The sequence below is a fragment of the Spea bombifrons genome, chromosome 2, assembly GCF_027358695.1.
Source record: "Spea bombifrons isolate aSpeBom1 chromosome 2, aSpeBom1.2.pri, whole genome shotgun sequence".
Taxonomy (NCBI): domain Eukaryota; kingdom Metazoa; phylum Chordata; class Amphibia; order Anura; family Pelobatidae; genus Spea; species Spea bombifrons.
In genome coordinates this window covers 102,330,667-102,347,895 of record NC_071088.1, presented here as the reverse complement: position 1 = coordinate 102,347,895, position 17,229 = coordinate 102,330,667, and the positions used below count along the sequence as shown (strand labels likewise).

Below are 17,229 nucleotides of genomic sequence, written 5' to 3'. Positions count from 1 at the left end.
TATAAATAAGGCCCTGTGAAAACAAGCATTGTTGTAAATAATTAAATGTACTGAAAGATAATCCAAGTACAATGCGAGTACAAGACCCAAAACATACACCAAGCTACAATGTCATTGAGAAAACAGACAATGTTTTAGGCGCCTCACTGTTAATCCTACCCTTGAAAAAATATTTTCCAGAGAGCTGGTCAAGGATTTCTTGGCCTTGTTCTTCAGAACATCAAGTTTGAATCTGCCACTGGGTGCTGTATTCTCTGGAATCGCGCTGCACGATAGACTCTGTAAAGAAGCAATAAAAAAGATTAAAGAGGCCAAAAGCTCTCAGCAGGAGTCTTTTAATCCTCAAATCCGACAATTTAAAGGACGAAGAGGTCCACTCTCTTTGGCTAGAAGCACAAGAGTAATTCAAAGTGCTGTCCTCCCTGCAGCAGTAAATTTAATTCTTATTATTTATTGTTTTATATAGATTCAGCATATTCCGTAGCGCTGTACAATGGGTAAACAGGAGATAATAAGTGGCATATAACATAACAATTTGATTTACAGAAACGACAGGTGAGGAGGACCCTGCTCAAACGAGCTTACTGTCTATTATTCTATATGGCAATATATATTAATGCAGTCGAAGTATGGATCTTTAAATTCTTATTGAAATGCTCTTACTTATTCTACAAAGGGGTACAGGGATCACAGAAGCTGTGGTTTCTTCTTTTTTCCAGGGTCTCGTGGTTTTACATATGTAATAAGACATTTATAAGAAATGAATAATAAATAATGAATACATAAATAAGAGATTATTATAACTTTTAGGGCTGTAACCTTCTACTGAGGTATACTTGGGAGGTTTGTATATGGTAATACTGCTATCTGAAACCTCTCATAAAGAGGATTAAACAACAAAATACCCTTCCTCAAAAACATAATCCACCATAACCATTATTCTGATGTTAGTCTTTAACTGCGCAAAAAAAAACATCCAATTGTATTCAAATTCCCTTTTCTGCTTTTATGCTACACATGGGGAATAAAAACAAGGCACAGCAATCATTTGACATATAAAGTTAGTGCAATTTTAAATTGCCTTAATGTATATTTTATGTCTCTCCACTGGAAGCTTTTCCAATGGCGCATATAAATACCGTACCGTTTAAAAATAATAAGATTGTATTGCTTTTAAAAACAAAGACATTGTGTTACTGCATTCAGAGTGACAACAAACACAATGCTAAAAGACTGTCCACTTGGTATACAGTAAAGAAAACCTAAGACTCAGATTCACAGAGTCATATACATGACGATGGTCTAAGTGCGCCAAATGGGTGTCCACAGAAATGTTCCAGTTTGGGAGAAATCAAATCACCATAGGTAGGGTTTCACCCTTTCTTTGTTTCATCCTGATCATTTATTCCTCATTTCATTTGGCCCATCTAGTCTGCCCAACCTCTGGATGCTCCCAAAAAGCCTGATTACCTAAAAAAAATGTCCAACATCAAAAGGCCCAGCAAGGGGAGAGCTGCTGGTAGTGGCAGTGGTAGTGTGGGAGAACAGAGACCCATTTTGGTCCTCCCCATAGAACAAGATAAATGTGCCATAATTATTTTCTAATCCTAGAAAGCAAGCTCTCCAATCATGTAAGTATTACCACATCTGTCCAGAAATGTGCTACTATTGAGACATAAGGTTATCACTAACCCTGACCCGTCCACAAGGTTGGACTAGTAGGTTGCCAAAGGAGCCACACAATCATTCTAATGTACTAATGTGACCTTTAGACAACATTGTTTGTTCCTTAGACAATTTAACCTTATTCACATTAACAACATGTCTTATTTACACCAAGGACAGTAATCACTATTCTTATATTTGGAGAAATATAAGATATCAATTTAATGCTGATCCTTAAAGCAGATTCAATGTACCTGCAAATACAAAAAAAAACATTCAAATTGCCAAACTACAGACAACCATACATTAAAAGTAAATATATATGTACTTCGATGGAAGCTGTGTGTCTAACAGGGCATTTGCTACACACCCATGGGAGTCATGATGGCCTTGTTTAAAGGACATGACCAAAAATAAAAGATAAAAACTTAAACCAGCAAAATCCGGTTTTACCAGATAACTTTATTAAGAAATATTAAAAGTCAAGTACAAAGGTTTTCAACATGCTGGATCCATCATCTGAATGAAAATAATATTATTTATCCTAAAAGAAATTGTCAGTTACATGTTTTCCACAGTCAAATAATTTACCCTTTTTAAGTGCATTTTAAGTGTTTTTACGCTATTTCATAATTTTTAGTCCTAACAATGATAAAGTTTCTGAATATAATCTTTGGGGGAAAAACAGCTACATGCCAGGCACTATAGTGGGAGAAAACGTCATATGAAACAGTATCTGTAAACCAATCCTCTCAAGATGATGTATAGAACAAGAAAATTGATTACATGATAAAACAATTTGCATGAAACACAATCACAAAAAAAGAATAATCATTATCTCTCATGGGCCATATAAACATAACAAAGTACAGGAAGGAAGTTTATTCCAAAGGACGAGAAATGCTGGAATATGGGGTCATAATCTAGAAATAGAGGGTGAATGGCTTCGTTTTAATGTAAGGAAGCTTTACTTTACCTACAGGGTGGTAGATAAGTGGAACGGCATCCAAGCAGAAGTGGTGAAGGTTAAAACAGTAAGGGAATTTAAACATGCAGGGGATAGGTCACATTTTATATTTATCTGTTAAAGCAAAGCTGCCTTTAATTTAATGTTTAAAAAGAATGTGAGCGCTTCTTAAAAAAATAACATAAGAAATCTTTGGGTCAATAGACATTAAATATATAAAATAATGTATTCATATCAGTACTTAATAAATATATTATAAGGCGGATAACTGCCTTCTGACCAATTAAGATTACAAAACAATGATGTATATTAAAAAAGCCATAACATATACATTACATAGGAAATTATTCGGTGCAATCTACACTATTGTACTTTAGTCTATGAGGCACCTATTAGACAGACCACACTACTACAGCCTTTCGTTCATTCGAAGCAGTTTGTGTTCTATTTACAATGTATACTTAGGTGATTTGTACCCCTACCAATAACACGTTGGTAAGAGATACATGGTAACAAAATACAATATATATCTTACTATATATATATATCACAATCACAGGGCATCAAACTAATTTAAGCACTCTATGTAGCCGGATCAGGAATCAGTATCACCTTTTTAATAATGATATATAATAATATATTATTTAATAATAATATATACTGTAATGCTGCAGTGACTCTGAAGTTTAGATCTAACGAGTAAGGCAAGAGCATTTAAGTTAAGGTTAATACAAGTAAGTGCCAGAGGCATCAACTGTCTTATCTAAAACAGCTTCACCAAAATACAGTAAGAAGTAGTCGATCTCTGACTTATTTAAAATATCACATTTAAAGATTGTATACGGCTCATTGTAAAGTGCAATAATGTTATTTACCGGCTGCATCTCTCCTATATGAACATGGCATTTCTGCTTGGCTTCACAAAGCTGCCTGAGATGGAGGATGACAAGTTCATTCTCCTCCTGGTCACTGGCTGCTTTCATTTTCTGAGAGCAAAAAAGCAATAAAAAAGCCATGAATGTTCGTCAATAAGCAACATGGCCCTAGTTTCATATACATAGCCTCATTTACCAATGCCAATACATCTCAACCCTTCCATATGCATTTTTCACCCATAATATGTACTGTTGCAAAGGCAATAAAACCAAACTCTCAAGCACTGCATCCACGTTAAGCAGCTTTGGCAACCTTCACCCAACAGCAGGAGATAGCACCACCAATCTGATATATTGCTCCATATTTATCAGGACGCAAGTCCAGTAATGGGGTAAATACTATACCGGGAAAACTCAACTTAAGCATTCGCTTATTTCTTTGTTAAGTGCTCCAAATGTTGAACTTTGCCTCAGATGTAGACCAGTGTTGATAAAAATGACTAGTTTTGTCTGCTTTAAAGTACTAGCTCAGTTTTACTTGGTCACAGGTCTTTAACGAGGGGCAAAAATGGTAGCTGCCCTGCACCCAGGGTTACCTTAGGCTTAACCATGCTTCCTTGTGACATTTACACCACCTGCTAATGTCCCGACGCCTAGCAGTGGCAGCACATAGACCACTAAGGAGAAAGTGAGGCCTATGCTGGTGGCTGCCCAGCCCCCACTTGCCCTATTAGGTAGGTAGTACCCATGAAGGATGTATTAGTTTACAGAAGGGAATCCATTACTTCATCAATCAAACAGTTGATACCCTACTGGGAGTTTTTTTTACATCCCACATACTGCAGAGTAGCATCTTTCATGTGCCGATCAGCAACAAGTGAAAACAATATGTATCCGGGCAAAGATGGCCGATGTGTCACCTTACTGAAGTTGACACTGAAAGAACAGCAGACACTACAGTAAAGCTTAACGTAGGTGTAAATATTGTAAAGTGTCTTGTATCACTAACCAAAACAAATAATCTATGCAAACCATTACCTGGACGCGTTCAAAAATATCCGCTTGCTCGTTGTCTGATAGCAATGATAGTTGTCTCTGTATTACAAGCTTGGCTCTAGGTGGATAAAGGCCTGCAAGGAAAATAAATGGGAAAAAGGGGATGACATTTAATCAAGTATTTGTAATCCTATTATTTTAGGACTGTCTGACTGTTTTTGCCAGCACATAAATTCAGAGCACAACAAAACCATGACTTACCGGCCACGTTTTTTTGCTCTACTCATAAAGCTGTTTAATTCAACATTTAAACTTATTTTAATAACCTTTCCAAAAATAAGTTACAAATCGAGAATATTACAGCGTAAGGCAATAACAGGAGGTTTTTTTTCGCTTTAAATATTCACAGCCAACCAGAAAATTAATGTTACACCAATAAGGTAATTAGAATGCACTTAACTCTCAAAAGCACTCTCCACATGTGATTAGTTTTACTCATTAATAATGTAATGTAGTGGTGCCATCACGTTTACCGCATGTAAATTTCATAAACATAACATCATACAGATACAGATATCTAGAAATCATTGACCATCAGCTATTCTAAACATCAGGAAGTTTTCTAAACCCTACGCAATGTGTACGTTATTTTAATAGTAATTGCACATAAAATAATAGTCTTTTATTGCTGACACCTTTAATGTTTCAACTTATTTATATCTTTGGGTCACTATACGGTTGTAATAGTTGGAACCACGAATCATTTTAATATTATAGGATGGGAACGTTTTATTTCATTTTGTTAATCGCACAAAGAAGCACGCGGAGCACGTTTCCTGTAGAATGCGCTTGGTATGCAACCGTTACTTTGTTCTTCATTTCTAGCTATTTATCTTAAGCATCAACACAGGCATATTTCATTTCAAAGGTTTTGTTGAAGCCAAGAGCTTTGCTTGTGTTTTTCTCGGCTAATTAATCCAAAGATCAAGCATTTGTTTCCATTCACAACAATGGCTCTTCAAACTCAACCGTACTCTCTATAGAAATAAAGGAAACAGAACCTAGAGTGGCGCTTGTCAACATTCCCAAGAAAGTCATTTCGTAGGGTGTGCTAGTGTCGCCATCAGAACACAGTTCTGGCACTAAGAGCTATTTTGGGTTGGTAATACCTAGACTGAATTATTTCCCTACTGAAGTATCATACCTTCAATTCTCTCACAGAGTTTGTGTAACGAATGCATTGGGCAAGCCTCACACAGCTTGATCTGAGTCTTTGCATTCTGGAAAGCAGCAGCCGTGCTAAAAGCTTGCCTTAGAGTAAGCATGATTTCATCCACCTTAAATAATGCAAAAAAGATAGGTTACCAAACAATGAAACTAAAATAGGTATGTTAAATTTTTACGCCTGTTTTGCAGCTCCAAACATACAGTACATGCAAGAGATATATGTCACTAAGCAAGAGTACCATAAAAATAAGAGGCTGGAAAAGATACACTGGTGCACGAGGAATACTATCTACTTCTGGTGAGACCTTATCAGGCCGTGCTGACCTACAAGTGTTTACGACACACAATATCTGATCTATGCAAAACATTGTCAATGAGTTAAGGGATAGGGCAAGGCTTGAAGAATATGTTTTAGGTTCTGGAATCTTGGGGTAAACATGGTGGATCTCCATGTAGAGGGTGCAAAAGAATAATTTTCTGGAAGAAGAAATGGGTGGAAGTGATACAGAGAAGGAGAGGCACTGGCCCAACATGATGCGATAAACACAAACTGCTTATTTTAATCTGTGTACACCATTACATAGATATAGAGTACTGAACTATAAGATGTAGTATTTGGGAAAAAGTGACAGAACCGCTAAAAAAACCACCATCATAAGCTTGTAAACTAAATTCACTCTCCCTTTTTTGCGGAACTACTCCAAAAGGCCAGAATATTGCAGATGGGTTTGCAAAGAAAGATACGTGGTTTTGCACATATAGGGAGACAGTGAGAGAGTGCATGAGAGAGAGAGTTAATGAGTGTGAGTGAATGTTTGTGTGAGAGGTGAATGAGAGCACGAGAGAGTGAGAGTGTTAAGTAACAAGCCCCTAGGCTTAGTCGGCAGTGTGACAGAGTGGCGAATCTTAAGTCAGAATAAATACTTAATATTGTAGTACAAATACTGTAGTTTCTGGCAGGGTATATTGGTTACAAAATACTTGGGAAAGCAGACAGCTGTAATCTGCTCACGCTATGTGTCAGCGGTCCAACTACTGATCGCCAAGGTCACTTAAAAGGTCCGGTTTTCAGGATCTCCTCGTATCAGCAAAAGCAGATTAGTCAGCCACCATAGACCTATCCCAAAAACTGCCTTGTTGTGACCGCCTTAAAGAGCAAAGCTGGAAGTAAGAGCTAACTATGTTTTAAAGAGCAACTCTCGCAGATCACTGATTTTAGCATTGGTAAATACGTTTGCTGAAACTACATATAGCTTGTGTGTTTTATTTTCCAATCGGTGTAATTGTGATATTTAGTTTCTAATGTCACGTCAGGGAATCCGGGATTGGTGTCAGCGTGTGGCAGAACCACCATTATCTAATATTCTGTCCTTGAGTTACTTCCCTACACATCAATCCACTCTTAAAAAAGCTGCCTGAACCAATTAACATTCAGCGACTTAAAACTTAAAGTAAGACACAGATAACAAAAGAGAAGAATAATCATGCCAACCAAGGGAAAGGGAAGTAAATATACCCAGTGGAATATTCTGGCCTAGGCCTTGCAGACTTTAGGTGGCAGGTCCAGGGAGAGTGATCAGGCTTACCTGAAGCGCCATTACTCAATGGACTGGTTAAAATGGTGATCACTGATCTCCCCCAACTAGCCCACCAACAATATGGAGGACTGTGTAGTATTGGCAGAGCCTCTATAGTCTGGCTCCATGTGTTCCTAAAATGTATGCATACATGTATGTATGTATGTATGCATGTATGTATATGTCTCTGTAACCGTCATTACTTGGGTTTCTTTCGCATCCAGAACTGTTAAATGCAGAATTTAGGAAAAAGCGTCAGATTCGCATGTATTACTAAAAAATAACAAGAAGCCTTATTAAAATGGAAAAAATCTGTTAACTCTGTTCTTCTACCCTAACTACTCCCCTTACTTACCAGTGCGTCTGAAGCACATTGAAACACATAGCAAATGTACTGATTTATCCCAGGCTCCACGCATTCACGACAAACAATACCAAAATGATCAATGTGGTTAATACCCTACAAAAAGAAAATAAAACATGTAGATTAGCTGTGACAGGTACAGAATAAAACATATTTCCTAGCATGCAAACATTCCAAAACAATTCTAAATCGGGGGGATTCCCATCCTTCAACAACATCTGTTGTCTTCTTAGATTGCAGGCAGTGTAATTTTATGTAAACTACCGAAGGTCTCCTTGCAGTGGTTAAGCAGGTAAAATGTGCTTGCAATACATTTGGAACATTATGGAAAACTCAGGACCCCAAATCTCCACAGAGCTAAATACAAAAACAGAGGAGAGACCTTATCCGCTAAACTGTCACAAAAAGTGCTGAAGACAATATAATCATTTATTTCAAAGGGTGAGTAAAATCCAATAATACCTCTTTCAAACTCATTAAGGACATTCTTGTTTTGTGTACACGGTACAACAAACTATATTACAAGAGAGAATATCAATTTTATGTAAAAAGTCTGCATTTAGAATGATTCCATCAGCCTTACATTTGCCTCTGGGCTTTCATGACATACATCATTATTATTATTATTATTATTTATTGTTTTATATAGCACCATAAAAAATAATGAAAATAGATAGAATTGCAACTTTCATAATTGGTTTAAAAACTCTTTTGTACATGGAACACATAACTGCAGATCAGTGTGGGTGACCATTCAAGTTCAGTGATATAAATCTTCTACTTTTTGTTTTAAAACACTCGTTTCCAAAAACATTCTCATGGTGAAACTGCGGTAAAATGTGATCATCTTTTACACACAGGTGGATGCTGTGTTTTCACAAACCAACACTTTATAAATATTTTCCAATGTTTACTTCTGAGAAAAAAAACCCATAATGATTTGATGTTGTTCTGTGTGTATAAGGCACTGAAAATGACGGTCTAAGCAAGCTAATTGAATCAGATTCCAAGCATATTTGTATACGCAATATATAATTATGAGGACACATACCTGAGTGCATGATGAGATATCTTTAAAATTCTTTTCAAGAACCACAGTCTTAGTATCGGGACTTATAAGATTAATTTCAAATCGCCCAACCTTCAAGAAAAGGAAATAGAATATGTTATATAGAGAGGACATACACAAATCTCAGTTTCAAAGAATCTTGGAATAGCCTTCAGATATTAGTACTTATTAGTACTTAGGGGGACATTAGATTTGGATTTTCCATTTGGGACATTAAGCACGTGCCTGGGGGTTCCCATGCCAAATGGATATTCCAGCCGGTGGCTGTACATAGCAGCAGTAGCCACATGGTTTACCATAGCCCTAAGGGTCTCATCCGGGTAATCACAAAGCCTGCTTTTCTAACAAACAAAACAGATCACCCAGTTTTGGGCTATTTATGTGGTGCATATGGAAGGGTTCCCCCTTTGCTTGCTTATGTCCCATGCACAGTAATATTTGATCTTCTATTCGTTGGTCCCTGTATTAGATCTGTGGATTTAGTAGCCCATATTGTTTGGGGTTTTCCATCACTAGCTTTTTGGTATCACGACAAGACTAGGCAAATTGAGTAAATGTGCCTCCTGAAAATGTAAAATTAAAATAAAAATGTTTGCAGACGGCCAGTTGAAGAATATAACGAGTGCATTTTACAAAATGGCTAGACTTACCTAGAATGGTTACGACTACCATAAAGCTATTCTTTTGTTGTCTTCCATATTGCTCTTTAAATGTGGGTCTCTAGGCACAAGCTTAACGAGCCTTATGGTGAACCCAGTCGTGCATCAATACACTTGCTAATTAGTAGCTTGTGGTGGTCATTAAATGATATCAATGCTGACATATGAAAAATAGTAACGTAATATAACATATTTGAGTTCAGACTGTAACATTTCCTACTACATATAAATTGTGGATTTGGGCAGTATCTTCACTTTGTTATTTCATTTGGCAGAGAACCGGGTAAAGCACCACCAGTAACATGCTGCTAGGTCATGCTTCACTCAGTAGGACACTACACTTAAGTCGATATGTGTGAAACTATGAGTGTGAATGTGGATGGAGTAAGGTTAGGTCAAAGTGGTTTGGGCAATTTGGGTAAGAGCAGAGCCAGCCTTAAGTGTTCTGGCGCCCTGTGCGCTCCCTCTGCCCCCTCCCCCTATCCTTACTTACCTCGTTGCCGTAGTCCTGTGGTGGGAGCGGGCACGGAGTCACGGAGAGTGAGGGGCGCCGATCGGTCGTTGAAAACTTCACGAGCGACCGCTCTGCGCCCCTGCCCGGGACTTAAATTGAAACATTGTTTTTTTTTGTTTGTTTTAACTTTATTTAACATCCTCCATGTTAAATAAAGTTAAAACAACTTTATTTAATATGGAGGATGTTAAATAAAGTTAAAAAAAAAACGATGCTTTAATTTCAGTCCCGGGCAGGCGCCCCTGTTGCACACAGGTCGCACACCCCTAAGGCCGGCCCTGGGTAAGAGTAGGGACATTGTGACATTATTGGTTCTGAAGAGAAAATCCTACCACATTCACTTAATTCTACAACCAGTTAGTACGTGTCAGAACACCATACAGCTCAATATTTAACAGAAAGTGTTTTAGAAGAACAAGAGAAACCATTCTGTAAAGGGCCAGACCAGGACAGCTTTGCAAGAATAAATTTGTATCCAGGTCCACTATCGCTTTAAGAAGTGGAGACAAAATCCAGCTACAGAACATTCAGTACATGCCTGAAGCATTTTGCTCATTCAATGCCTCTATAAACTGTGCAATTTAATTATAAAAACAGCACATCAGAGATTTGCAGGTTTTTTCCCAAAATAAAAGGGTACATATTACTGCAGAACTGCCTCCTGCCCTATGGCACGGAATTCAAATACCTTCCTTTAGACTTTAGAATAACTCAAATTCATTTCAATAAAAATGTGTATTTTCCTGAAAGAGACAGACCAATGTCCCTGAAACCTCCTCTAAAGAGGTATTAAAAAATACTCTGTACTGCAGAAAGCAACAAAACACAAATGGTGTCCAGACATATTGTTTTTGGTACAGAGACATGTAATCTTGCCTTTATAAAAGTCGTAAAATTGTTATTGGAAAAGCATTATGTGTTGCCCCTTTGGCACCTTGCTATACCACAACCAGCCTACAAAATTGGATGATGACTACAGCTACATAGTGTTCATATAAACAGTCTATGGATGAGAGGCTTCCTTGTCCACCAAAAGCAGGAACGCTATGGGTTGCTCAAAATTGGTTCAATGATCTTGTTGCTCAGTGGGACCTCTGAGCCTAAACTTCTGCTTGGAGGGTCAGATGGACACCGCTCTGGTATATGAAGAACAAAATGAGTATTTAAAACGTTACAATACCGAGACAGGAATTTGGGGCCCTTTCCCCTATATCAGCACATAGACACTGTGTTTGAATAGCAGTCCACCGATTACACAAGCTACCTTGACTGATCCTCTCTAGCAAAATGTGCTCATTGAAGCTTGGATTTTGGCCACATCTTGATATATGCAGATGATGAAGAGATGGCATTTAGCAAGGTCATTTCCAGAGCAAATTGTGCAAGCTCACTAAACCAACAAGTGATTTGAATTAATCTCCAGTATATATATATATATATATATATATATATATATGCAAAGGTGTGTGCAATCTAGGTGTGCTTTATGAACTTTTTTTCCATAATCGATTAGTATGCCGATTATTTTTTCAAATAATAGATTAATCGGATAAAAAAAACAATATGCAATTTTTTGTTTATTTAAAACAAACTATTTTTTCATATTTAAAAACTATGATTGAGAAAAATGTATTTCTTGTTTTTATTTCCTTTTCTTTTCCAACCTGCCCTCCAGTTATGCACATCTGACCCAGGCTTGCTACCCTGTACCCCAGATATGCCACTCTGTCCCCCAGATATGCCTTATACCCCCTAATATGCCGCTACGCCCCCCCAAGATATGCCTTATAACCCCAAGATATGCCTTATATCCCCCAGCTATGCCTTATGCCCCCTGATATGCCACTCTGCCCCCCTCGTATGCCTTATACCCCCTGAATATGCTGCTCTGCCCGCCCCAGAGATGCCAACCCCCCCCCCCCAGATATGCCTTATACAAGCCTAACAACTGCAGGATCTCCAAGCACATGGTTGCCTTGGTCCAGGTTTGTTCAAGCAACATCTCTCTGTTGAATGACCCTGCTTGTCAATCAACAGAGAGAAGTTGCTGAACAAACCTGTGCAGTCTAGTCTAACCTGATATCTTAAATATCTTAGTTGCCCTGAACACTGCCTGTACTTTTCCATTTGGACCTCCCCAGGGCCTTGAATTTGGTTTGTCTAAGGTCTCTGGTTCTGGTTCGCTTGTCCTTGTCCTGCTTTCTACATTGATCTCTGGCTCCAACGCGGTTAAGAGCAGAAGCCTCATACAGCTCCTCTCCCAACTACCAGCACCTTGGTTCTAGACTCTTGTGTGTAGATAAGTAGTATCTTGGCATTCTGACATTTAAGGGGAATCCTACATCTCACACACAGAACAAATAACAGAAAGTCCTCATTTATATATTATATATATAGGAGATGCAATTGACACTTAAACAGCAGATGACATTCAGTACAGTAATAACAGAAAAGCTTGAATGGTGAATGAAACCTTTGAGTGACGTATTCATACATTCTCATCAAGGAGGGTAATTTATGGGCAAACATGTTAAATTAAAAATTGGGTGAAGCAGAGATTCATCCATCTGCCCTTGAGTCATGTTTTCCTGCCATATTTTGGCAAAACTGCTAATAGCTTAAAATGAGCATATGTTTACCTTTAGCTGGGCCAGGTCATTTAGCAATACAGTGGAAAAGAACTGAAGAAATCTTTTTTCTTATTTAACTTTTTTTTTACGTGGCTTAGCACATACAGTTGTCTAGAGGGGGGCTGCAGTAAAATGCCTCTTGCATTAAAGCTTTGGAAAACAAATATTCACTTGGATGCCATTTACACAAGCTTGTTTTAAAGTGTTTTTTTCTCATTGCTTTTCTGAGAATGAAACTAGATAGGTTCATGCAGCTCTACTGGAATAGTGCCATGCCCTCCAAAGTTAGAAGAGAAGGGGAAATGAGCCGTGACATGCTAGCTCTTCAGCTAGCTAGTGCTTTAACATGAGGATGTTATCAGATTGAGAGGTACATGCTCCGCGCTGCATCTGGAAAAGGGCATTATGTCTCTACGGGGTAATAGCTCCAAACAACTTACAAGATGAAACCTAAACACTGCAAAGGTTCTAATCAGACCTATAGAAAAAGAATATAACATGACTGATTGATGAATAATTTCTTACTTTAATAATAATATTTTTATTTAAGTACCCAACGGTTAATGCTGTTTGTCTTCTTTACACTAGTGCTTAGCTGCCTTGGCATTAAAGATCTTCTTTCTTTCTTGCTACCATTGAGTTTATAACTTTTGTAAATTTTTAATTTTTGTGTATCTTACCAAACCAAACATTGTGACAACTTAAATTTAAATTTCTCAGTCTTGTTTTATATATGTCTGCAAATATGATTTAGAACTGTGTTTGTCGTATAAGGTTAATAAATAGCTAGCAATTTAATCACAAAACTAGTTACATAAATAAAGTTGTGCTTTAACCCCTTAAGGACAATAGGGGTTTTTACTCGTAGTATATTGTGGGACAATGGCTATTTTAACATTTTTCGGTGTTGCTGTTTAGCTCTGATTTTCTTCTTTCTCATTTCGTGCTCCCACACATATTATATATTGTTTTTTTCAGGACAAACAGGGCTTTCTTTAGATACCATTAATTTTATCATATCATCTAATTCACTATAAAAAAAATGATAAAATATGGGGATTTTTTGTTAAAAAATTACTTTTTCTCACTTTTTAAACAAAAAACTTTTACTCATCTGCAAAAACGAATGAAAAAACCTGCTAAATAGATTCTACTATTTGTCCTGAGTTTAGAAATACCCAATGTTTTTATGTTTTTTTGCTTTTTTCTGCACGTTATGGGGCAATAAGTACAGGTAGCGTTTTGCTATTTCAAAACCTTTTTTTCCAAATCTGGTAATTCTTCCCCCCATGTGCCATTTCGGGTATCTTTGAAGCCGGCCAATGCAATTTACCCCATCAAGTCATATATTTTTAAAAACTAGACACCCCAAGGTATTTCACATGCTGGTAATTTAACCCTTTCCATGCACTAATTTTACCACCAGCCTTTGTGAAACTTTTTTTTGTATTTTTTTCACACACGTTGTACTTCAGCTATAAATTTATCGCTCCTGGTATATGTCCCTGTCAAACAATACCCCAATTTGTGTTCAGTAACATCTACTGAGCGCAGTGATACCCCACATGCATGGGTTTGTTGGGTTATTTGGGAGGTAAAAGGCCGCCTTTGTGAGGTGTGTATTTTTTGGCCATTTAGACATCTGATCCTACTGCCCCCATGTCCCATATTTGGGACACCTTTGAACCCGGCCAATTCAATTTACCCCATCAACTCATGCATTTTTTAATACGAGACACCCTATGGGCATTTGTAATGCCAATATTTTAACTCTTTCAATGCTGGAATTTTTGTAAAGATAAAGAATTTTAGGACTTGCTTATTAATTTTTTTTATTTTTTTTTGGTGACAGTGGGGATTTTTATATGTTACCATATTATTTTTATTTTTTTTAAACATTTTTTTAATTTTTTTTTTAAATTTTTTTACTAATCACTCATTAGTGAGCTGGGCTCCATTGACCTTGCATGGTTGGATGCAGTACCTGCATTCAACCTGCAGGAGGAGCTCGAGAGTTCACAAGAGGGTCTGGATAGACCCTCTATGAACTCATATTTATTGTTGATGCCATCCTGTGAATGACGGCAACGTCATTTACAGGATGGCACTTGTGGTTGCTCTTCGGAGCAATCACAAGGCGATCGGGGGTCGGGGGGTAGTGTTACTGACATGCCTCGATATCGAGGCATGTCAGTAACACCATTTATGCTTAGGAAGCGAATCAGATCGCTTCCTAAGCTGTTTTAGCCGGGCGCCGAGGGCTGCCCTCCCCGGATCCACGGTCAGCCTCACTTGTGAGGCTTCCGTGGATGCTGCAAAGCCGGCGATGCAGCTATTTAACGGCAGCCCGTACATGTACGGGCATTGTCGTTAACCCGTTGCACGGCAACCCCGTACATGTACGGGGATTGTCGTTAAGGGGTTAAACACTGTATAATAAAATAAACATAAAATCAGCTTATTAGAATTCCGATTGAGACATAACTGGTAATCAGGACACAAGAAATAACCATACATGGTAACATACAACATCAGTGAGATAACTCATGGTAGAACAAACGGAATAGGAAATCACTACAAAGAAAAAAAAAACACACTTAGAAATTTGTGTTAGGGCAGGAAAGAAAATGGTAATATAAACTAGCAGATGTTGTGTAACAGTAACAGAAGTCATAAGTCATTTTGTATTGTTGTGGAGTAGAAAAAATATATATCCAACCAGCTCAGGGCTGGACAATACACCATATACTACTAAAGTACGCATTATGTTTTAGTCTTCCCCAGGATCTCTGGTGCCCAAGGCATATTAGCTTTCTGGCACCACTCTCCTGCCTTCACTTGTTTCTGACATTGAAAAGAACTTCATAATGGTGTCCACCACCAGCTCAACCCCTTAGGTAGCTGCATAGCTTGCCTATGTGTGTGGTTGGTCTAGATGATGTTCACCAATTAGATCAGCAACAGCCGAAGGGTGATATATTTACCTAACCTTGATTTATAACTCCAGTCATCTAAAACAGAGTATATTGGCTTAGACCAACTAGGTCTAGGGCAGCATGTCGGGAAAAACAGACTCTTGGCTGCAAAAAGCAGGGAAGGCATTATGTGTACTTTGTAACTGTCCTATTGTATTTTCCTAGAAAAGCTCCCCATTGAATGACATATGATATATACCAATGATTGTTTATAATCTGTAAAGCAATTATGTAGAATTGCTTTATTGCCAACTTATATTGATGCTTATGCTTCACGTCCAAGTAAGGATAGTTTAACTGCTAGTTGCAAGCATGTGGCATTGAAGTTATTATTGTAGTTCACAGCATCTTACGAACCCCAAACAGATAATAGAGTACGGAGTATTATATACCTGAAACAGCATTGTTCTGTTCTTTTCAGAATCGGATGGTTGAACATGGCTTGGTGCGCTTGCATGCCTCCTTCTTGGCTGTATTTTTCCATCATTGACTCTTTTCTGGATGGTAACACTACTACAGCGAGATCTAAACTCTTGCTGATCTTCAAAACCAGAATCTTCTAAAATCCTCTCAGGGAATGACACCCGAGGACATGTTAGATTGCTCTGGCTACCAACGATAAACATTCCCGAATGACGTCCAGAGGATTGGGAGCCATTATTCTCCATCTCCTTCTCCTGCTCCTGAAATAAGTCAGATGGTGAAGCAGGAGCCTCTGTCTCAGCCAGCGTGAAGTCACTGGTAGAGTCGGAACTTCGCTGTTCACTCAGGAGTTTAAGACGCTGGCGTTCATGCTGACTAAATTTCTCAATACAATCATCAACCAGGGTAGACGAGGCTTTTTTATGTGCAATTACCACTTTCCCACAATATAAAACTTCAAATTTTTGTGAGTTATAAAATGCATCTTCATTATCTTTGTTGGGTTTAGAATCTTCTTTCAGGGCAACTTTGGAGACTTGACGTATGCTACTGATCACATTAGAAACCTGAGGAGGAAACAAAAACACACATTCAGAATAAATACACATATTACTAAAAATAAAAACTCACAGAGATGTCCTTGTACGAAGGAAAATGTATATGGTATAGCATCAAATCTTTTTGATAACAAAACATTAAGGTTCCTTTTGCAGACAGCTTTCCGGATGCCGGACAATTTCGTAAAGGAAGATCTGGAAGCCTTGGTGAAAGGTGCCAAAACAGCCCAATAATGAAATGTGCAATTTTTGTTATATAGTTAGAAGGTTGTTGGACTCATCAGATTTTTTTTTATTCTATTTATATTTACAATGTATTATTAAAACAAACAAAATATTTTCTTTTTTTTAATTTATTTATTAGTTGTTTTTCAAGTAATTATGTCTTGTACCCAGGAACAACTTTTAATATACATTTCATTAAAATACTTTTATAACTGAGACATAACATGTGATAGGCACAATAGACAAGGGAAATGTTATTCAGCAGGGAAGGAAACCCCTGGATTATATGCAGTAGGCCAAGTTCCACACTCTTAATAAATAAAAATACTGCCTATTTTTTTACTTTGTTGAAAGGGTCGTGATTAAAAAAAATGGTCTTATAGCAGAAGCAGCAAAGGGTAAAAAGGGAGGCTCTGTAAGAGTACAGTAGGCACTAAACTATCCATTGTAACAGTAATGTGATCTTTGAACAGCTGTGCACTATTATAAAAGAGACGAGAGGTAAA

The 17,229-nt window shown here is 37.7% G+C and overlaps 1 protein-coding gene across 2 annotated transcripts in view; it reads right to left on the bottom strand.

Moving 5' to 3' along the window:
• Window positions 1-17,229, bottom strand: part of TBC1D4 (TBC1 domain family member 4) — a 63,722-nt gene that overhangs the window by 19,158 nt on the left and 27,335 nt on the right. For both annotated transcript variants that reach the window (XM_053455406.1, XM_053455407.1), the window contains exons 3-9: window positions 15,911-16,507; window positions 8,723-8,812; window positions 7,663-7,767; window positions 5,708-5,840; window positions 4,546-4,637; window positions 3,508-3,618; window positions 160-279 (exon numbers count right to left, since the gene is read on the bottom strand). In XM_053455406.1, the coding sequence (XP_053311381.1) occupies window positions 160-279; window positions 3,508-3,618; window positions 4,546-4,637; window positions 5,708-5,840; window positions 7,663-7,767; window positions 8,723-8,812; window positions 15,911-16,507 (1,248 nt within the window). The remainder of the gene's footprint in view (window positions 1-159; window positions 280-3,507; window positions 3,619-4,545; window positions 4,638-5,707; window positions 5,841-7,662; window positions 7,768-8,722; window positions 8,813-15,910; window positions 16,508-17,229) is intronic.